At 32.9% G+C, this 22,454-nt stretch overlaps 6 protein-coding genes across 6 annotated transcripts; 3 read left to right on the forward strand and 3 right to left on the reverse strand.

Annotated features, from left to right (window-relative positions):
* Nucleotides 1–2,193: 2,193 nt before the first annotated feature.
* LOC117913993 (40S ribosomal protein S21-like) lies at nucleotides 2,194–4,381 on the reverse strand. Its single transcript, XM_034829144.1, has 4 exons — nucleotides 4,277–4,381; nucleotides 3,973–4,052; nucleotides 3,762–3,894; nucleotides 2,194–2,565 (listed from the first exon to the last, which is right to left on the reverse strand). The coding sequence occupies exons 2-4, from the start codon at nucleotides 4,020–4,022 to the stop codon at nucleotides 2,500–2,502; spliced, it is 249 nt and encodes an 82-aa protein (XP_034685035.1). The 5' UTR covers nucleotides 4,023–4,052; nucleotides 4,277–4,381; the 3' UTR covers nucleotides 2,194–2,499.
* Nucleotides 4,382–5,181: 800 nt separating this feature from the next.
* LOC117914059 (protein RALF-like 33) lies at nucleotides 5,182–5,915 on the forward strand. Its single transcript, XM_034829225.1, has one exon. It carries the CDS (start codon nucleotides 5,275–5,277, stop codon nucleotides 5,629–5,631), a length of 357 nt encoding a protein of 118 aa, XP_034685116.1. The 5' UTR covers nucleotides 5,182–5,274; the 3' UTR covers nucleotides 5,632–5,915.
* A 1,186-nt stretch (nucleotides 5,916–7,101) lies between these two features.
* Nucleotides 7,102–11,072, reverse strand: LOC117913791 (heat shock factor-binding protein). The gene is made up of 5 exons (XM_034828831.1): nucleotides 10,970–11,072; nucleotides 8,791–8,844; nucleotides 8,387–8,410; nucleotides 8,245–8,287; nucleotides 7,102–7,497 (listed from the first exon to the last, which is right to left on the reverse strand). The coding sequence occupies exons 1-5, from the start codon at nucleotides 10,970–10,972 to the stop codon at nucleotides 7,352–7,354; spliced, it is 270 nt and encodes an 89-aa protein (XP_034684722.1). The 5' UTR covers nucleotides 10,973–11,072; the 3' UTR covers nucleotides 7,102–7,351.
* A 1,215-nt stretch (nucleotides 11,073–12,287) lies between these two features.
* LOC117913837 (translocator protein homolog) lies at nucleotides 12,288–13,773 on the forward strand. The gene is made up of 2 exons (XM_034828896.1): nucleotides 12,288–12,731; nucleotides 13,591–13,773. The coding sequence occupies exons 1-2, from the start codon at nucleotides 12,372–12,374 to the stop codon at nucleotides 13,750–13,752; spliced, it is 522 nt and encodes a 173-aa protein (XP_034684787.1). The 5' UTR covers nucleotides 12,288–12,371; the 3' UTR covers nucleotides 13,753–13,773.
* A 250-nt stretch (nucleotides 13,774–14,023) lies between these two features.
* LOC117913838 (protein BUD31 homolog 2) lies at nucleotides 14,024–17,163 on the reverse strand. The gene is made up of 4 exons (XM_034828897.1): nucleotides 17,067–17,163; nucleotides 15,227–15,324; nucleotides 14,935–15,122; nucleotides 14,024–14,493 (listed from the first exon to the last, which is right to left on the reverse strand). Exons 2-4 carry the CDS (start codon nucleotides 15,318–15,320, stop codon nucleotides 14,338–14,340), a joined length of 438 nt encoding a protein of 145 aa, XP_034684788.1. The 5' UTR covers nucleotides 15,321–15,324; nucleotides 17,067–17,163; the 3' UTR covers nucleotides 14,024–14,337.
* Nucleotides 17,164–20,013: 2,850 nt separating this feature from the next.
* On the forward strand, nucleotides 20,014–21,945 carry LOC117915016 (xyloglucan 6-xylosyltransferase 2-like). Its single transcript, XM_034830559.1, has 2 exons — nucleotides 20,014–20,185; nucleotides 20,272–21,945. Exon 2 carries the CDS (start codon nucleotides 20,312–20,314, stop codon nucleotides 21,662–21,664), a length of 1,353 nt encoding a protein of 450 aa, XP_034686450.1. The 5' UTR covers nucleotides 20,014–20,185; nucleotides 20,272–20,311; the 3' UTR covers nucleotides 21,665–21,945.
* Nucleotides 21,946–22,454: the final 509 nt, after the last annotated feature.

A 22,454-nucleotide genomic window follows, 5' to 3' on the forward strand; every position in this document is an offset into this window, starting at 1 on the left:
GCTGCTCTTTGACCGAGAGCTTTGACCTAAAATAGTGTGTTTTAAAAAAAAATTCCAAAAAATAAAGTTGTTTTGAAAATAATGTCCGATCTAATGCGTATGTGCCACATAAGCTGCTATGTCATAAAACCGTAGTTGGTGACTACGGTTTTATTTTTCTAAAGTGGTTAGAAACCGTAATTACCAACCACGGTTTTAACTTTAAGTTTAAAGCTGTAGTTGGTGACTACGGCTTTGACTTCTTTTTAAAATGGTTAAAGCCGTAGTCACCGACTGCTGTTTTAACTTTATATATAACTTTAATTTTTTTAATAAAAATATTATATTATTTTGATTTTAAATATATTTATTTCATTATTTTAAAAATAATAATATACAAAATTAAATAATTGATATTTTTAATTTGATATAAAAATATATTTTTAAATTTTATTAAAACAATAGGCACTATATTTAATATAAATATAATTAATTAATTAAAATAAAATATAATAAATTATATTTATTTAAAATAAATAAATTATAAATGCCTATTTAGAAAAATAAAAAAGTAATATAAATTATTATATTAATTAATAATTTTTGTATATTATATATAAGTGGTATATAATACCTCACACACACATATATATATATATATATATAAAAGTTTAATTTAAGTTTAAAATTTATCACATTTTTATTTAAATATATAAATAAATTTTATTAAAACAATTGACACTATATTTAATATAAATATAATTATTTAATTAAAATTAAATAAATTATAAATGCCTATTTGGAGAAAAAAATAATATAAATTATTATATTAATTAATAATTTTTTATATATTATATGTAAATAGTATATAATATCACACACACACACACATATATATATATATATATATATATATATATATATATATATATATATATATATATATATATATATATATATATATATATAAAAGTTTAATTTAAGTTTAAAATTTATCACATTTTTATTTAAATATATAAATAAATTATTATCATATCAATATAATATTATGAACTTAAATTAAAATATGATAAATTTTAAACTTAATTGAACTTATATACATGTGACATTATATACCACTTACATATAGTATATAAAAAATCATTAATTAATATAATAATTTATATTATTTGTTTTTTAATAGGCTTTCATAATTTATTATATTTTATTTATATTTAAATATAATTAACTAAATATATTAATATTAAATATAGAGTATATTATTTTAATAAAAATTAAAAATATATTTATATCAAATTAAAAATATCAATTATTTAATTTCATATATTATTATTTTTAAAATAATGAAATAAGTATATTTAAAATCAAAATAATATAATATTTTTATTAAAAAATTAAAATTATATATAAATATATATAAAGTTAAAACCGTGGTTGGTAACTACGGTTTCTAACCACTTTAGAAAAATAAAACCGTAGTCACCAACTACAGTTTTATGACATGACAGCTTATGTGGCACAGACGCATTAGATCGGACATTATTTTCAAAACAACTTTATTTTTTGCAATTTTTTTTTAAAACACACTATTTTATATCTATGTACATCTTTACACATAAAAATAATTTGTTTTTTAAAAAAAAGTTTTTCAAAGCTGGATCCGATTATTCCTCATTATCAAACGACCTTTCATACCATCCAAAATACATACAATGAAATTGCTCTCATATTGTGTCTTTTAGCCACAAACATCCATATCACCTCAAAAAAAGTCTCTCTATTGGTAACATACACCCCATAAATACCAAATGTATTGAAAACCAACCATATAAAAAAACCGTTACCCGGATGTGATCTAAAAATTCTTCAATGACCACCCTCTTCTCTGAAGCTAATTTAGGGTCAAAACAACTCAAAAACTTACTGCAAAAGGCACCCATCAATTCCAAGTCAATGGGATTATGACTCCAATTCATATCTAATGCTAAAATTTCTTTTAAAAAAAAATTTGATTAATCCCATTTATATTAACTATATCATCTTTTATAAATCATTGTGACATAATAAGCCTATTAAAATAATATATAAATGTTGGTCATGTCTAATAACCACATTCAGCCACTTGGGCCTTAGCGTGTCACGACTTGGAGTGGGCATTGCACCCATTGGTCCAAAAAAGAACAAAACAACAATTTATGAACCAAGATGGGAATATATCACAAATCCATCATATCTTCTTCTCACCCAATTGGAACAACCTAGAGTTTGTATTACTTGATAAACATAAGCCCTACACAAACATCCCTGATCAAGGTTGTTTGGAAATTTCCAAAGTTGAAAGCAATATGTAAGCAACTGAAGTAAAGTTAATATTGCTTGGTAACATAGATATTCTAACAAAAACCCTAAATTCATGACTAGTAATAGAGGAGTCAAAAATCCTTGCACACGCCTACCTCCCTACTACACGCAACTACATATTAAACATTTTTACTGGATAAAAAGCTTGATTATCTTTTTCTAATGCTGTCGGACTTCCGCCTTCTTCTTCTGCCAGAGCCGATCCACAGCGCTGTCGGCATCTCCCTGAGGGACAAAACCAAAGATAAAAAAGGGAAATGAGAGCTTGCAGATGACAATTGAAATTACTTCAACTGCATGATGAAAGCAGGAAACAGAACAGAAAGGGTTTCCATGCAAATGGTAAGTTTGATGAAGAATCATCATGCAATGAACCCACACAAATGTTTGTCACAGAATGATGAGAACTTGCTACATAAACCAATGCCTTCTAACAAGATCCCATGACACTAAAAAAGAATTAACAAACACAAGCCACTTACATTTGATCCAGGGTTGGAAGTCTTCAACTTCATTCAAGTAGAAACATCATTTAAGAAAAATGGATTTAGAACACAATCATATGCATATCATCTTCGTTTTATTTCATTCTCATCATCTCCCATATCTTCATCTCATTTCACTCTTATCATTAACAGCTTGGCATGACAAGGTATGGTTTGTAAGCATTAATACATTCAACATTTTTTTAAAAGTTAAAGACTTTTCATTAGTTTTTTTTCCCTGCTGCCACTTTTGAATCTTCCTCATCCTCACCCAAATCCCGTATCACTTAAGCCAAGCCTCAAGGGCCATAAATTCATTCAGTGAACTATGGTTGTATAGCATAAACAATTATTTTCAAGAAACTTTTCATCAGTTTTTTTCCCTGCTGCCACTTTGGAACCTTCCTCATCCTCACCCAAACCCCTTATCACTTAAGCCAAGCCTCAAGGGCCATAAATTCATTCAATGACCTATGGTTGTAATGCATGAATTCATACACAAAGGACCAAATTATCAAATCATTTGTGTTAGCAGGACATGTAATTCAAATATTTCTCACTGACACTACCCATGTCCAGAATCAACTAATTTGGTTATCCGGTTGATTTCACTTACCTCGTAAAACTTCACTTAGCCACCATTAATTTGAAATCTCATCAAATACCGAGGTCAATGAAATTGACGGTGAGGGAAATTAACCCTTGTTTATTTGTCGATTAAATTCCCACATATGTATAGCAGACATGTGTAATCAATTCAATCAAACTAAACCCAGTAACACGAAAAAGGATCCAATTATTCAAAAAATGATGAATGGAAGATTGCCAATGGCATCAATAAACTAGCATCACCCTTTCTTCACAGCAAACACTTCAATTAACAAGAACTGAACTGCAAATTATAGTACTAGAAATGCAAACAGGTAAGAAAAAGACCTGAGCACGGACAAAACCACATAGAGCGAAGGTGGAGAATTGACCAGTGAACACTCCATCCTCGTCCACATGCCCTATGTTTATCTGAACAGATGCATGGTCCTTTGAAGTAATTAGCCTATTTGTGGCAGAACTGCAATTACATATCATGATTTAGAAAAATCAACCAACCCGAAAACCTTGCAGAAAAATCAAAAGTATGTTCAAATACCATTTCCTGGGGATGTACAGATCCATGTTTTGACCCTCTTCGTTCTGCATTTTGCCTTGTGTTTGCGACTACAGCGAAATCTGTAATTTTTTCATGATGCAAACTAGTTTAGAAGTGGCTCAAACCCTGATTCCACCAGTGGAAATCTGAACTCCGATATGATTTTTTTTTTTTTTTTTTTTTTTTACGGTCCGTTTGGTTGTCGAGAACTTAGAGAAAATAAAAAGTGAAGACAAATTTAAATATCACGTTCTTATTTAATTTTCTCGGAAACCCAAGGAAAATTAGTTGAGAGAAAGCATACCAGGAAACGTGAAGGACGAGAGCAGCTGCAGGGAGCAGAGTTGCAAACCGGCAGACCTTAAAAGGGCAAAACCCTAATATGGATGGACCGAAAGTCCAGTGCTTACAAGTCGGCCCATTAAGGCAGCTTGGGCGTCTAACGAGGGAAATTAAAAAAGTGTTTTTAAAAACCACTTTGAATCTGATAATGGGCTTAAATGCCCTCTTTTTCATTCCACTTTAAATCCCAATCTAATTTGTATCCTCCGGGCGGCCATAGCCGGCCACCGTGGTTGCCATCCATGTGATTTTTCACATGCACTTTTTTATTTAACCATGAGAGAATTAGAAAATAAATAAATAAAATTGAAACTTGAACCAAACTTTATTTGTTGATGGGACACCCCTGGGGCCTAGTGGGTCATCTGAAATTTGTAGTCTTGCACAGATCTTTTTGGGCTTGTGGAAAATTGCTCCTATCTTGAAGGGCTTTAAATGGCTCTCATAGAATTTACCATGGCCCACTTGTAAAGCCCAATTGCTACTCTCTTTTGAAGTCCTTTCCCATTCTAAAGGATTGTACACTGAAGTTTGAAATAGAACTTGGTAGAACACTTACATAAAATCTGAAAATAAAATTCCTAAATAAAAAATTTAAATATGGTATATGAAAAAGAGCTGTAGCCAGACGCGAACCCACAATTTCTGCGCCGAATCCTCCTTGATTTTTCTTTCATTCTCTCGAGAAAGTGACAACCCACTTTGAAGAATGATGACAAATAGATAACAGGAGAAGTGAGTGGTGCACATGAAATGAATTCATGCTTAAATTATAAGACAAGGGATATGAAAGTCAAGTGGCATATGCCGTAAATACTCGGCCACATAATGGCATTTCCACAAAAGCTCTGAGATATAACTCAAAAGCTGTCTCCTGCTCAGCTCAGAAGCGGAAAGAAGAGAACAAACGCAAAAGGAGATTTGAAATTTGGAACAGAGGAATACAGGAGAGAAGCCAAAATGGGGAACTCATCTGCTTTTGTCCTCATCTGTGCAATCATGGCCGTTCACATGGTGCTTACATCCTCAGCCGTTGATTTCAGCGGCGACCACCTCCAGTTCCAGCTGGGCTGGATTCCCGCGAGATCGGCCTGCCAGGGCTCAATCGCGGAGTGCCTGGCCGGAGAAGAGTTCGAGATGGATTCGGAGATCAACAGGCGCATATTAGCTTCCAAGAGGTACATAAGCTACGGTGCACTGAGCAGGAACAGTGTGCCGTGCTCACGGCGGGGCGCGTCCTACTACAACTGCAGAGCTGGCGCTCAAGCCAACCCCTACACTCGCGGTTGCAGCGCCATTACTCGCTGCCGCCGTTAGCTTCTCTCCTCCTACCTTTCTCTAATTCAAAATTTACTTTTATTCATACAATTTAATACGGTCTATTCTATTTCCCTACTCGATCATGTTTTTCTTTTTCCTTTCTAAATTATGTGTGTGAAATGGAGAATTGGAGAATTGTATGGGAGAGAAAAGTAGAGGATGTATAGTATGAGAGATCGCCTTTCACTCTTGAAGAACACTATGTTGTTCAAATTGAAAATGTTTCCTGTTAAGATCAGTATCTGAATAAATAATCAAATTCAAAAAAAAAAAATTAGTACCATCTGTGTTTGATCTGTTTTCATCTGATCAATAACATGACTGGAGTTGGTTGGATGAGAAATCGGAATATTGTCATTAATTGTTATGGTAGGGTTGGTGGGATGAGAAAATATCAGCTTCTGTTGGTTTACACCAGACGTGTGTTTTGTTGAATTTATTTTCCATATCCTGATGGGGCCATTGATAATACCTGTCTCTGGTATTTAAACGGAGAATGAGAATGAAAACATGAACATGTAATTTGAAGGGCCTTGCCTGCCATGTGAATTTTCAAACATTCTCATTACTTCTTCAAATGGTTCAAATTAATTATTTGACATAAACAATTAAAATATCAAATATGTGAACTAAGAAATTAAGTCCTATTTGAAAAATATTTTAAATAAGAAAAATCATTAGAAAATAGAAATCGGTTTTTTACTTTTAAAATCAAAAAATTTAATATTTTTATTTTTAAAAACAAAAATCAAGATATTTTCAAAAAATAATTTTTAGTTGTTTTTATTTATTTTTAAAATAATTATATAAATATAGAGAATAATTAAAAATAAAACATTATATATAAAATTTATTTTTAAAAGCATAAAAACTGGTTAAAAACATTTCAACGTCTTGAAAACATCAGAGAAAAATGTTCTTCGGAAACGTTTTCAAAAAACAGTTACCAATCAAGCATGTGTTGAGCGTCCAATTAAGTAGTGTGTTTGATGGAACTGGGCATTTTCATAGTGTATTTGATGCTGTTATTGCCCGCACTAGTTTCCTACACCCAAATTCTCCAATGGAAATTGAGTTGATCAAAGATCTTATTGAAGGAACTGGGCATTTTCATAGTGTATTTGATGCTGTTATTGCCCGCACTAGTTTCCTACACCCAAATTCTCCAATGGAAATTGAGTTGATCAAAGATCTTATTGAAGCCCTTCTCATAGGTTAATATGGTCTCAAGATTAACTGTTAATCAAAGGTCTGTTCGAGTAGGTTATGCCCACCATGTGTTCAGGCTAATGAGTCTGGGTCAGCGTGCCTAAAAAGAAGAGGAATTAGGATGAAACACACATTCCAGTGCTTTGATCAATAAAGCACAAAGGTGCAGTGGGAAGACTAGAATTGCATTTTCTTCCTTCCTCCTTTTTCCGGGTATCAAAAGTTAAAGGCCTTCATGAGGAACCATGGACATGAATCTCTCAAGTTTTAAAGAAGATGCTAAATATATAGATTACAGACCAAACCTTCTAGCATTCAAGGAAAGAAAAAGATCCATGAATCTGACATTAAGAATCACAAGATATCTTAATTACAAGTCTCAGGTACATATTCATACCCTCTCAAAGTAGAATTATCAGTCTTCAGGTTGAAAATCAGAAAGCCGGGAACAAAAGAGACAGAGCAGTAGAAGCCTACCCGTTTAAAACAAAACATGCCACTGCTATCCTTATGCTGAATCAACAGGAGACTTGGATTCTTCGGGCTTGGGCCTTGGGGCGCCAGAAGATGATGGGGAGCCCTCTACACCCATCTCAGTTCTCAGATCATTGATGCTCTGCTCCAACTCATCTATCCTGCTGCCCATCTCATCAAGTGCATCACAGTCAAAGAAACCAAGAATTCACTCCATTTGTATATGGTTCCATGGTGGAATTTTAAAACATAGAAATAAAGTTGCATCATTGTCTTCTCATAAAATTTTAAGGCATAGTTCTTCCATAAACATTTAAGTCACTACAACAGCTGCCTCTCCTTCCTCCACTTCCCTCAACCCCCATCCAAATTGTACAATTTTATGGCACAAAACTAATCTTCACTAGAACTGGTGCTACAAAAGTACCAAAGAAAGTCGTTTTTTAAAGAAAATTAAACTGATCCTGAACATGATCCTAAAAGATTCAAAAACCAAAACAACACCAACCAAAAGCTATGAAAATGAATTAAATGATTTTGTTCCAATCAGGTGGCCAAAATGCTCCTTCAATGTGGGTTAAAAACTTAAGGCTAGGTTTGAATCATGGAAAGTGCGAGGAAAAGGAAAAAAACAAAGGAAAGGAGAAGTAGAGAAAGATTTTAAAAAAAAAACAAAGTTTGATGTCAACTAATTTTTTTTTCCCGACTTCAATTTTATTCTCCTTCTATAGAGAGAAGAATTTTAAAAATTTACAAGTTTTTCAAACAATTATCATTTATTTCATTTTCTTACACATTTTTCATGACAAACCAAATATGAGAATTTGAGATTTATTTCTGCTTTTCCCTTAACAAGATCAAAATGTCTAAAAGCATGCTACATGTGGCCCAGAACAAGTAATTAACATAGACAAAACAAAAGGATATTCTTTGTTACGATGGAGTCGGACATTGCCTGGAACCTGGATTGCTGCAAAATACAGTAACAGATGCAACATAACCGAATTCGTTAAACAAAGGCATGGGTCTGAATGGAAATTCCAGCCAATAAGTGAAATGACAAACTCACCATCTGCTGAAGGAGATTTTGTACCTGAAAAAGAACGATGCAAAGATTCAGCTAAGGGCAAGGCCTTTGTTCACTTCAACTAAAAAACTAAATATTGCAATTTGCATAGAGTGCATCATATTCCATAGACAAGATTCCGCTAACTACTTGTTTTATTTGGTATTCAATAATCACTAACCCAATAACAGAAAAGGAAAAGAGGAAACCTCATAACCCAATAACAGAAATGGAAAGAGGAAGCCTCGTATAGCAAGTATCTAACTGCATATACCACAGGGATACTAAAACAATGCATTAATCTAAGGTTGTGAGGAAGGCCCATTTCCTTAATTTTTTTGAGATGATGCGACTTAGAAACATAAATAACATGAATGTTTACTTAATCAGAGAGAAAAAAAACTCACAAACGCTGTCATATCAGCAGTGCTCTGTTTTGGATCATCTGAATCTTGCCCATCCTGCCAAAAAGGAAAAACCAAATCACTGCTAAAGAAAAACATTTTAAAAGGAGCAATACAAACCACAGTATCACATAAGACTAAATATGCAACCAGTCAGTCTAAAGCAGTACTGGATAAAATACATTTATGGCCATTGAAGGTGAAGTCAATGATTAAAATTCAACTGGTTCCAAAAAAACCCAGTCTTGGTATTTTTATTATTGTTGATATTGGTATCGATTCACATCTCAATATTGACCTTCTTTCTAAGACAAAAACAAAGAACAATCCCACAGTTTCTAACTGATACTCATAGCTTTTAGGATGCAGATGAACATTAGTATGAAATGTCATTACTTCCTCTTTCAGAAATTTTAAAGATATGGATTACTGTTCCTTTCTCTACACCAAAGGCACAAAGCTCAAATAGTTGGACCCATCTCTAAATCCGCCTCTCTGAGGAGACCTTCCTAACAAGAAGGTATGCTGGATAAGGCTTCTAAGCTGGTGAAAATAAGATTTCTAAGCCTTCTGCAACTTCTTATTCATAAGTTAATTATTATGATTATGAGCAGCCACTCAGATTGTAAATGAAGTACCACAAATATTTCACATTGCTAACTTTAACATAAAGCATGCCAAAACCCTCTAATGACTACTGCAGAACTTATAACCCAAAATATCAGAGAGAACATAATTATCTTCTTTTGAAAAAAGCAAGATGTATAAGTTTTAAGAACCCTTTAAAGCTAGATAGACTCTCACTTGAAAGAACTTCTTATCTTCCAATTTCATCAAGTAACATCTTATTCATTGCTCTGTTTTCCCAATCAACAAAGTCTTACCCCAAAAGTACATCCAGAACAAAAAGAGTGATTACTAGCCTTACGTAATATTGTTTAAGCAACATGATCCATACTTGCTTGGGCACACACAACTACTTATGCTATCCACATAAATCTTATTTTTACGAAAGAAATTGGGGGTATAGCATCCCAAACCTTACACATCATGCTTTTAAACCATATAATTAAAGCAATAGGCTAATAGACACTTGAAATGATTAAACATGCTCATGGGACTCAGTACAGAATTTTTTCACTCCAACTTTGACAAAGGGTTGTTGGTCAATGCATATTTATGAAAAAACAATTCTGTGTGCTTCCTTATTTATGTGGAGGGACACAAACAATAGTTTTGAATTTTAAGTCAAAACATACAACCAAAATTATGACAAGACAGTGGTCTTGAAAGTCAATTAGCATATCACCAGATATTGAAAACAGAAATAATTACATAATAAGTCACACAACAAAAAAATATACAGCGAAGTTCTCATTCACAGTTAAAACCAGTGCTGTGAAAAATTGCTTTAGTGGGCACGCAAGAACAACCTTTCAATCCAAAAATCATCACTAGGTGAAGTATGTATAGTCTGAATTTAACAGTCCATTGCAACTTTGCCATAAAACAATTTTTTTAAGGTAATTGTACCAAAGTTTCACAGGCCTTCAACTCTAAATTGGGTGTTTTTATGTCTTACATGTTCATAGTATTTCATTTCCATTGTTACCTCCAACAGAAACTAATTCTTAAAATCTCAAACAATTTTTCCCCTTGAAAAACAACAACAATGGAGTGCACGCTGATGCACATTAGAAGGCAAACTACAACTCTCCGACCACAGAAAAGTAAGGAAAAGAAAAACAAAACTCGAATCTAACAATAACATTTCATTTTTTTCTTATTTTCCCGCCATACAGTTCATAGATCTCAACTAAACTTATACATTCATTGTCACGGATTCCAATACCCAAAAAAACAAAAACCAAAAATCTTAGTTTATTTTCTTTTCCCTGCATTTTCTCGGCAACCAAACAGCGATTCAAACAACAGAACTGAAAAAATATCTCCTCAAAAACAAAATAGAATCGCCTTAAAAACAGATCAAAAGGTACAAAAAGGGGATTCTCAGATTAAAAATAAAATAAAATAAAAAATCAATTTCAAAACCCTAACTGAATCCATGATGAAGAAACAGATTCGAGAAGTGCAGAGAATGGAATTTTCGGATAAAAGAGGTCAATCGATGAACAATTAAAAAAAAAAAGGTACAAGTTTCCTTAAAGCAAAATAGATTTACCATTTTCGAGTCTAGTGAAGGCTTCGAGTCGCTCTTTTCCTTCTGCAGAGCCACAGAGCAGATGCAGGGAGATGTTGTGAGGAGAGAATGATACCTCAAATTTGAGTACGCAATTACGAATTTATCCCTGCATGGCTATTACGTAATTTTATCAATGTCTTTATGCATTTTTACAACGAATTTGCCCTTCTCTGGGTCACTTATTTATACCAGAAATTAATTATATTTGAGTTTCATGACCAATAAAAAATGAGAAAATATAAATTAATAAAATTATATTTAAATTGTGATTTTGGTATAGGAGTAACTTAAAAAATTATTATCTTCAACCGATATTTCTTGACATTTTATTGATATTTCACTGATTTTTCGATTTTTTTATTATTAAATAAATAAATTATAATTATTTTATTTTTATATTTGATTTAATTTATTACTAAAAATATAAAAACATAATTTTCTTAATAGGTTCTTTTTATATATTCTATATATTCATTAAATATAATAAAAATAAATATTAAAAAAATTATGCATATATTATTATTTATTTGATATTGTTGAATATATTTAAATTAAAATTGATTATAATTTTAATATTAAATATATTTTAAAATTAGACATATTATCATAATAATATTATAAAATAATCTATAATATAATTTAATAATAAATATATATTTATAAAATTTATAATTTTTATTAATATAGAAGATATTATTATCAAATGACAAATTATATATATATATATATATATTAAAAATAAGTTAAAAATATATATTTTAACTTTTTATATAATTTAAAAAAAAAAATTAATATTTTTAAAAAATTTATTAATTTTTAGGTTACCCATGTCAAAATATCATATATAATTTGTTATTACCGATATTTTTATGATTGATTAAAGTTATACAAATTATGCTCATATTTGAACCATTTTGAATACTTATTTGAGAATAAAATCAAAATGTACATTTTTAGTGCGGAAATCTTGGATAGTCCAATTGGTTATGACGAATATTGGGATCCCAGTAAGAAAATAACCTGAGATTTGGGTAAAGAAAAGCTGGGAAATCCTGAGTTTGATCCATTTGGATGGTAACGACAATCATAATGATGGGTTTTGTTAATGTTCTTTTAAGGTAATTCTAGACTTCCCATTTAAGTGAATCATAAATGGTCCAGATAAATCTCTAAGGAAACAAGAACGTCCACCGGTAAAGGAACCGGCTCCTCCCCTTTTTAACTATTGGTTTTCATTCACGTTTTCAAAAACTTTTAGAAATTCCATTGGAGATTGGACATGGAGTTGAAACATGGTCCAGAAGATCAAGCTCCAACCCATCAACACAAAATCTCTCTCCCAAAGCTAGCAGTTGCAGTGGGTGTCCCAGTATGTCTGACCATGGCTATAATATTTTTATTTGGTTCAAGCCATAAGTACAGGGCCATAGCGAAGCCGTTTTGGTTTCCGCCTCTATGGGTCATGCACGTGGGCTCGTTGGTCTGCTCCGGGCTCATGGGTGTCTCGGCGTGGGCGGTGTGGTCCGAAGGTGGGTTCAGGGGAGAATCCGATGCACTGCCTCTGTACGTGGCTCATATCTCTCTGGGAATCGTGTGGGAACCTCTCGTCGTCGTGATGGGAGCGGCTTGGATGGGGTTGGGGTTCTGTGTGGTGCATTTTGGGACTCTTGTTGCGTGCTACTCGGCATTTCGAAACGTGAATCCGGTGGTGGGAGAGCTCGTTAAGCCTTGTTTGGCTTGGGTAGCCATTCTTACTTTTCTTACCTTTAAGCTTATTTATCTCTAGTTCCTGGTGATTTTGAGTAATCCTTGTGATTATGTTTTTGTGGTGAATCTGGGGATGTTAGAGGTAGCGTCAATAATAAAAATAGGAAAGTTTTCACATTTTAATTTTTTTTAAATAATCAATATTATTATCTAGACTGACCGAGAAATGGAATAGGACTATTTATTATATTCCATATTTCACCAAACAGAATATATTATTTAATATCTTATCTATATATATCGATGAATAATAAATTTATTATTCTCTTTCATTTTCTTTCTTTTTTTAAAAAAAAAAATCTTTATATTAATCATTTTACCAAAAAAAAAATTTCATTAAGATATTAAAATTATAGCATAAAAAATTACAAAATAATCGAATTTAGTGCTAAGAGAGATTTCATTTTTTTTTGTTAATAATAAGTATTAAAACAAAAATTGAGAAATAAAATATGTTTTCGATTTTAATTTTTATTCCTTGCATGAACTAAACATAAACATGGATGAGATATGCATTAGATATTATTTCATTGATGATGAAATCTTAGAATATATATTGGAAACTTAGAAAGTTAGAATATGCATATCTGATTAAAATATTAGGATATGCATATTTGATTGAAAGCTATGTTTAGCTCTAGAAAAGTTTGAAAAAAAGAAAAAAATAATAATAATAACAAATAGTTTTAAAATCCATAAATTATTTTTATATATTATTTCAAAAAAAAATTCACATATTTAAAAATATACAAATTTTAATTGTATTTAACTTTCTTTCATAAAATCAAATATGAAAAAATTTATTTTTCTTAACAATTTTTTTCTTCAAACAGGAGGACAACAAGAACAAATGCAGTTGCACCATTTTACAAACAGGTGGTGGTCAAGCTGAGTCCGATAGGCAGACAGTTCTCAAGTGGTTGGTGTCATATCAATATGAATGGAAGAGATGGATAAATGTTTCTGTATCTGAAGATATTTTAACATGCTTGTGATATTTCTAGATATTTATGAAAATGCCCAATTTTGATTATTTACAAACAAACATTAATAACCTAATGTAGCAATAATCACCTCAATCATCTACAAATGTGCCATAAAGCCAAGAGCCCAATCCCACCTTCCATGACCTGCCCACCCATCAGAATGAGAAGAACAACAAAGAATATTAAGGCACTGTCCACCTAAATATTCAAGGTCCAAAGAATGTAGTTCTGTTTCTTTGAAATATATTACTTAATAATATATCCCAACTAAGTTAAACCATTAAGACAAGTAATGCTTACCAACATTTGAAAAGGAAAATATTAAACATCATCTGCTGCAACATTAGAACTCTAAGTTGAGTTTCTGAATTATATGCTTCACATCATGTTTGATCATAATCATGCATACCATTCAGTAACCGGAAGCTGGTTAATAAAAATACATGGTAACTTGAGTTGCAAGGGCTCAACTAGGGGAGAGAGGATTCAGTTACCGTCTACAAAGATTGCCAGGTAAAACATGTTGATATGATAACTTGAATACAACAATGGCAGTCCAAGCATCTATTTCATGGTAGAAAGGAGAGATACCCATCAGTCGCCACTTGCACAGCCCCTGCATCCGCAATGCACACACTCTATAACCTTCTCCTCCCTTAGGTGCTTGGGGACCCGGCAAACACATGTGGTGGCAAAGTTGTGATCCCGTGGTTGCATGCATCTCAAGCAGCAGAGACGTTCATAACCCGGCTGCAATTCAAAAGCATATCATTAAAAAAGGATTTTGGAGATGTAAATTCATCTTTGCTTTTATCTTTTAGAGAAATTAAGCAAACATCAGCCTGTTTTTGTAATGTCTAATGCAATATTCATGAACCATTCATGAAATGTACAACTAATGTAAACAAATTTAATATTGTTTACAAAAATTACTCCCAATGAAAAGATAATGGTAACATAATTCCGTTTCTTGAAGTGACATTGTTTTCCCTTCAAATTCGATCTTAAATTCTCTCTGATTTTCTTCATGTATTTTTCCCAATCAATTACTGAGTTCCAAATCCAACCAAGGGTAAAATAGTTCTTGAATTCTAGATGTGTCAACATATAAGGCCCAAACAAAAACGGAAAACCAAAGTAGAGGGATGCTATGAGGTAAAAGATTATAATGAAAAATGTTGTGAAACAAACCTTCTTCCACTTTGCAATTAGATTGCGGTCTGCATAGCCTTGATCCATGCAGAACTCATACAGCTCCTTAGATATTTCTTTCCTCCGGTGGTAAAGATCAAAAATATAACGGCTCTTCTGATGTGCTATTTTGAAAATCGGCCATAGTGCCTCACATTTTCTCTTACCATCATGTGGGTCATTTTCAGCTGTTCAAAAGACATAGAACGGTGTCATTGTTAGTTTTATAAGTTCAGCAAACAAGCGACAAAGACAACATTCAGAGCTGTATGCATGAGAAAAAGAGAATAACCTTCTCTCATCTTTCCTTGTAGTTCACGAAGAGTGGGCTCTATCAATTCCCAGCCCTCTGGGTACTTGACACGGTTTGTCTTCACCTTCGGCATTATTCTAATGACAATCAAATTGGTAAAATAAGATTGATAAGAAACCTGATACGGGTTACGTAGGCTTTGTCCAAATAATTCCTAGAATTTTTAATTCCTTAATAAAGAAAAAAAAACAGCACAAAAATTTGAAAGAGGGCATATAAACCTGAGAAACGATAAGGCAAGAAAATTTATTCGTCATAAGATCAGCATACTATTGCCCCTTACTTCGCTTGGACAAAAGAAAGTTACAAGAACTAGTAGACCCAACATTTTTGCATCACTAACATGAATTTGATTTTTCAAAGGTTGGCAGTGATTAAGATTTAATAGACAATATTGAGCTATAGAGGAGTGGAGAGAGACAGTGACCAATAAATGGAAGTGGGACTTGTGAAAAGCATGTCCAACATGTAATAGCTTATTAGAGTTTTTCTTTCACAGGTAAAATGAGTTCATAAAAAGCAGGACTAAACCCCCCCCACCCCCTCTCCTTCTTCCCCCTTTTTTTGATAGGCAAATGTCATAAAAAGCTCCAAATGGAGCACCAACCCAAGTACAAAGGGAGCATACCCAGACCATCCACAGAAAAACATAAACAAAACGAATTGGAAACATACCAAGCAATTTTATACATTTTGATAGATAAACTAGGCTGATGTATTAAAAGCACTTGAAAAAGACCCACAAAGTACACATGGAATACACAAATAGCGCCACCAAGCAAATTCATATATTAAGAAATGTGAAAGTTTCTTAGGCATCCCTGGTCTATGTTATTTTACACTGGGGGTAGAGCTGTAGAGGAGCATGACACTGTAAGAAAATACTGCTTCCCAGACATGTTCCCATGTTCTCGTAAAGAGCCACTGAGGTCTATGTTATTTTACACTCGGGGTAGAGCTGTAGAGGAGCATGACACTGTAAGAAAATACTGCTTCCCAGACATGTTCTCATAAAGAACCACTGAGGCTAACCATATGTTGCCCTCACTGTCATCTACTACTCCAAGGCCATTTTAGACACATCAAAATCCAGATTCGTATTGGTACGTAGAGACATAAAGCCCTGTTCCTCTAACCAGGAACTAGGATCTACTTTACTCATGAAAAGAAATCCGAGTCCTTGAGTAGACTAACCAATGCACTTCCAGAAAATCAACAAGGCCCAAAAGACTCATTTAATTTCCATGGTAACTGACATATAAAGAGTACCAGAATGGGCTGGCACAAGATTTAGACACTTCCACGCAATGTCAGAAGATGAATGCCCGTGGGAGGGTCTTTTTGTGCTTCATCCCTATTTGCAGCCCTTTGGCCTTCCAGCATTATTCCGTTGGTTTTTTTCCCACCCGAAGATTAATATTTTAGTACTAAAACACATGTTTCCTTGTCCGTTTGAGGGTAACAATGCCTCGTTTAAACTCTGCAATGATCAACATAAACATAGGCATGATTCTGCATCAAATAATTTTCGGGGCTTTACATCAAAGAACTTGCGCACATCACCCAACAACACTAAACAAACTCAAAGCATCAGACATCCGCATAAGCTCAGCAGAGAAAAAGAATGAAGAAAAATCTAACAGTTTGATCTAAAACAAAAAAGAATTAAACTCCAACAATCCCAACTCAAAAATCAAACAACTGATTAGGGTTAGAGTTAGGGTTAGGGTTAGAGTTGGGGTTAGGGTTTGATAGTGAAAGACTAGAAAAGAAAAGAAAAAAAAAAAAAATCGGAACGAAGCCATTGATTGTTGCATACCTATGCGAGAGAAAATCAAAATCGAGACTCGGCGCGATCGAAGCTACGCGATGACCTGAATTCCTTTATGGCGTTCTTCCGAACTCCCCTTCCTGATTCAAATGTTATCCTTTATTAGTGTTTTTCTTTTTAAAATCTCTTTTTAACATACCGCGGGGTGCGGGCTTGGGTCGAACGGGCCCAAAATGGGTCTGGCCCATCTTTTTTTTTTAATTGAAAAAAATAATACAAAATATCGATAAAGTTTTTAAGACGTAAGTCTTTGTAAATCACTAAATTGTAATTGAATGGGTAAAATTGTGTGAGATACAATAAATATACGTGAAAAAAAAACCTTTTTTATTGAAATGTAATTTTATCATAAAATATTCAAAATAATAATTTTTAAGCTGAGAAAGTTATAAAGCGTTGACTCTTCATAAATTTTATTTAATTTAAATTTTAAATAATATAAAAATAATTTAAGAAAATAATACAATACAAATTATAATTTTAAAACTACATAAAAAAGTTCACTTTGCTTTTAAAATTACTTTTTTTGTATAATGTATCGGTTCATCAAACAGTGGGATATATATTTGAAATGATGTTTTTGTATTATAATTCAAAGGATATGTTTGAAGACTTGGGCTTTAAAAGTCCTGATGTGAATAGTATCTTCTAACTATAATTTGAGTCTAAAAATTTAAGGTTTGATTTGGAAGTTTTGTTAGTAGTATGGATTCAAATGTCGATAAATTTAATCGATATCGACCGATATATCATTAATATTTTTGAAAATTTCCTAATATTTTTACCGATAATTTCATGTTCTTCTTGCCTTCTTGCTTGGTCAACTCAGTCAAAGCACAAATATCAATTTATTGATTATGCCGAAAATTCATTTAATTGATTACACAAAACATAAGACTTTTTATATCATTTATATGATAATTAAATATAAATATTAAAAAAATCATACATGTATCACAATTTATTTATCATTAAATGCATTTAAATTGAATAGATTATGGTTTTAATATTAAATGTATTTTCAAATTAAACATATTATTATCAATGTTATAAATTTATGTATGATATATTTGTACATAGAATTAATATTATCAATCCCTTCAATAAAAAAAGAATCTTTTAATCCAATAATGCGATGGAACCACGACTATATTCATTTTTGTATTAAATGACTATTGTAATGTAAATTGTATAAATTATTTTCATTAAATAAAATCAAAATTTTCTTATCTTAATTATCAGTGTACATTTCCAAAATTCATATTTTATATTATTCAAATTTAAGTATCAATATATTCATTTTTTTTATTATCATTAATCATATTTATATCAATTATATTTACAAAATAATTTTAACATGTATATTATTGTTTATTTTATCCTTTTTTTTTTTTAAAGTTTTTCCAATATTTTTATGAATTTTTAACAATTTTCACTCCTTCAATATTTGTTATCAAAATATCGATTAATATTTTTTATATATCTATAACATTTAAGTACCCATATATTCGTATTTATCAGTATTTTTATCATTGATTAGTAGAATCTTCTTCTTTAAAAACTTTGAAAATAGCGAATGTAGGTCGAGTCGAGTAAACTCATTACAAATTTGAGTTTATATTCTTATTTTATGTGCTCTATTTATTTGTAATTTGTTATTATATTCGATTTTATCATATTATCGCTTATATTGATTTTTGCATTATTTGAGTTTAATTTTTCAAAAGTGACATCCACCCTGAACACCCTTTTGAAAGTTCACATTTTAAGAGGAATAACAAATCATCAAAAGTATCTATTTATGGAAGGTTTTCAAATTTTAATCATTCATTATTTTATGGAAATAATTATGGTTGCTGAAAAACAAAAATGATTTTTTTTAAATTAAAAAATTTATTGATTTTAATTCATGATGATTCCTTCAAAATAGTATCCTATTTCAATTAAAAATTCTCTCTATATATTTTTTTTTAAACATCAAACAATTTTTCATACCTTTACTTTTTTCTAACATTTCAAAAAATAAAAAAATAAAAACATATATATTCGAAATTATGTTCAAAATTTCAATTAAAAAATAAAATTTAAAAAACCAAAATTCAGCCAAAGATGCTTTAAATCAATGAATTTTGTTGTTTTGCTAACCATATTGATATCATCTACACTAAATTATCATTCAAATTAGTTGAATTTTAATTAATATTTGGATTTGTTATAAAAAAGGTAATATTTAAAGTAATTAGAAGAGACTTTAAATCGGTAATATTTATAAGATTTGAAAATATTTATTATTAAAATATTAAAAATAATAAAAATATGAAATTAGAATGTGTTTAAAAACATTTTTATTGAAAGTGTTTTTTTTTATATTTTAAAGATAATTATTTATTAAATATTTTTTAATTTTTCAGATTTTTTAAAAATATTTATTAAAATTTATCAAATAATTAAATTTTATTTATTATTATTATTTTTTACATAAAAATGCTTCCTAATATCAGTCACAAACGAAATTCAAAATGTAAGAAGAAAAATAAAATTCCATGAATGGTGCATTCAACGTTGAAGTTTGTCGCAAAGCTTATGAGTTATGACTACGAATTTCTTTTAATTTTGAAGGTAATTTGTAAGAGAGTAGTTCAACCAGTGCTGTTGCGCCACGTGTTGATATCTAAAAGGGTCTTTCAGGTTCTGGTATCTGATCGAAGGGGCGATAACGCGTACTTTCCGTAGTAAACCCTGCGCCGTTCCACACCAGAGCAACACCCTCGGGCAGTTTGCACATCCCCATGTGATTATTAAATGCAGTCCACTTAACTAACAGAAAGCACGGTCCCATGGTCGCAACCATGGGACCACCCACTCCTCCGCTGTAGGGTAACAGTTCCCCACTACGTGATTACGTGTATGGAGCGAGGAAAAAAAAAAAAAAAAAAAATGTCGGAACGCTGTTTGTGCTGTGCTTATGAAACGTCCCTCCCTTCTTCTCCACCGACTTTCACACTTCTCAGAGATTCGCGAAAATCTGATTTCCTATAGATTCACTTTCGCTAGGGCTAGGGTGTCAATTCTGAAGTTTCAGATCCGTCTGTGAGCTGTCGTCCATGGTTCACAACCCTCAATTTTCCATTTCCAGATCTTGATTTGCCTCAAATTTTGTTGGTTATTGTTGGGTTTTTTTTTTTTGGCCAAGGATTAGAGCTGGGGTTTCTGACTCGGGTCGGTGAGTCAAAATGCTGGATTGGTGCTTTGGAGCTCGCCGAGTTCGGCAGATGCAGAGGGCGTTCCGTCACGGCAAGATCACACTGATGTGCCTGCTAATGACCGTCGTCGTTCTACGTGGCACCATCGGAGCTGGAAAGTTCGGTACTCCTGAGCAGGACTTCAACGAGATCCGTGAACACTTTCACAATCGGAAGCGAGTCGAGCCTCACCGAGTCCTCGAGGAAGCTGAGGTCAGTACCGAGTCGAGTGAGAGTAATAACTACGCCACATTTGATATATCAAAGCTAACCGTCGACGAAGGGGAGGACGAAAAACCGGATCCGAACAAGCCGTACAGTCTAGGCCCGAAAATCTCCGATTGGGACGAGCAACGAGCTGAGTGGCTTAGAAAAAACCCCAACTTTCCCAATTTTATTGGACCCAACAAGCCTAGAGTTCTTTTGGTTACTGGGTCTTCACCCAAGCCTTGTGAAAACCCGGTTGGGGATCATTACTTGTTGAAAGCAATCAAGAACAAAATCGATTATTGTCGACTTCATGGAATAGAAATCTTTTACAATATGGCACTTTTGGACGCGGAAATGGCTGGGTTTTGGGCGAAGCTTCCTTTGATTAGGAAGCTTTTGCTGTCTCATCCGGAAATTGAGTTTTTGTGGTGGATGGATAGTGATGCAATGTTCACAGATATGGCCTTTGAGGTCCCCTGGGAGCGGTATAAAGATCACAATTTTGTAATGCATGGGTGGAATGAGATGGTGTATGATCAGAAGAACTGGATTGGATTGAATACTGGGAGTTTTTTGCTTAGGAATTGTCAATGGGCATTGGACATTTTGGATGCGTGGGCTCCGATGGGTCCAAAGGGGAAAATTCGGACTGAGGCAGGGAAAATACTCACGAGGGAGCTCAAGGATAGACCCGTGTTTGAAGCCGATGATCAGTCTGCCATGGTGTATTTATTGGCTACTCAGAGAGATAACTGGGGCGATAAAGTGTACCTAGAAAGTGCATATTATTTGCATGGCTACTGGGGGATTTTGGTTGATAGGTATGAGGAAATGATTGAGAATCATCATCCAGGTCTTGGTGATCATCGGTGGCCGCTTGTAACACATTTCGTGGGGTGTAAGCCTTGTGGGAAGTTTGGGGATTATCCAGTGGAGAGATGCTTGAAGCAGATGGATCGGGCATTCAATTTTGGGGATAATCAGATACTGCAGATTTATGGGTTTACTCATAAGTCACTTGCTAGTCGGAGAGTGAAGAGGACACGAAATGACACGAACAATCCTCTTGAAGTCAAGGATGATCTTGGGTTGCTTCATCCTGCTTTTAAAGCTGTCAAGGTATCGTCTTCTTGACGGTTTATGGAAGTACTTACTCAAAATCGAGATTGAGATGTTCTTCTCACTTACCGCTGTTTTTGTTCACCTTTAAGTTATAAACCATGTTATTTTGTATGTACTCCCTGGTCACCGTCTGTGGTAGCTCTGGTGATTGTATTCCTCCATTTTTCTATATATATATATTTTTTTTTTGTGATTTTAGTGTTTAAATTATATTCATTTTGAAAAGGAATGCATATCATAAATTGTGCCCCTATTATGCAATTTGTATTTTATCATTTGCGAACTGTTAGTTACTATTTGTCTATCACAATGGTCCATGGTTTATGGTTGAATACAACTAAGATCAGCCTTTTTTCTAGAGGGTTTAGAATTTTCCTCTTATTGGCTTGTCTAGCTTTTGCATCCATGTTTTTGGCCTTTCCCTAGTTTTAGGTTGAAATGTTGAAAACGCTCTCTGGCTTTGATTAAAAGCCAGCCTGGCCGGGGTCAGCATAGAATGAAGGGGACGGTCCTAGTGTTGTGTTGGCAAAGCCAACTTCTTGGGTTGCGGGCGGAGAAGAGCAGACGTGGGGACTCGGGTTGGGCGCAGCATAACTAAGAGAGCCATTCCATTTAGGGCGAGATAGAATGGGCGGACATGAGCAGTCTGGTGTCTGAGCCAATTGCTCAGACGAAGACTTCCAAAGCATATAGGTAACTGACCGCATGTTATCCCAGAATGAAATGGGATGGAATAGAAAGAACGTGAACTTATAAAATGTAATACAGCTATAGGTACAGATGCAATTCGGTAGACATGACA

Source organism: Vitis riparia, chromosome 5 (genome assembly GCF_004353265.1).
Source record: "Vitis riparia cultivar Riparia Gloire de Montpellier isolate 1030 chromosome 5, EGFV_Vit.rip_1.0, whole genome shotgun sequence".
Classification (NCBI taxonomy): Eukaryota; Viridiplantae; Streptophyta; class Magnoliopsida; order Vitales; family Vitaceae; genus Vitis; species Vitis riparia.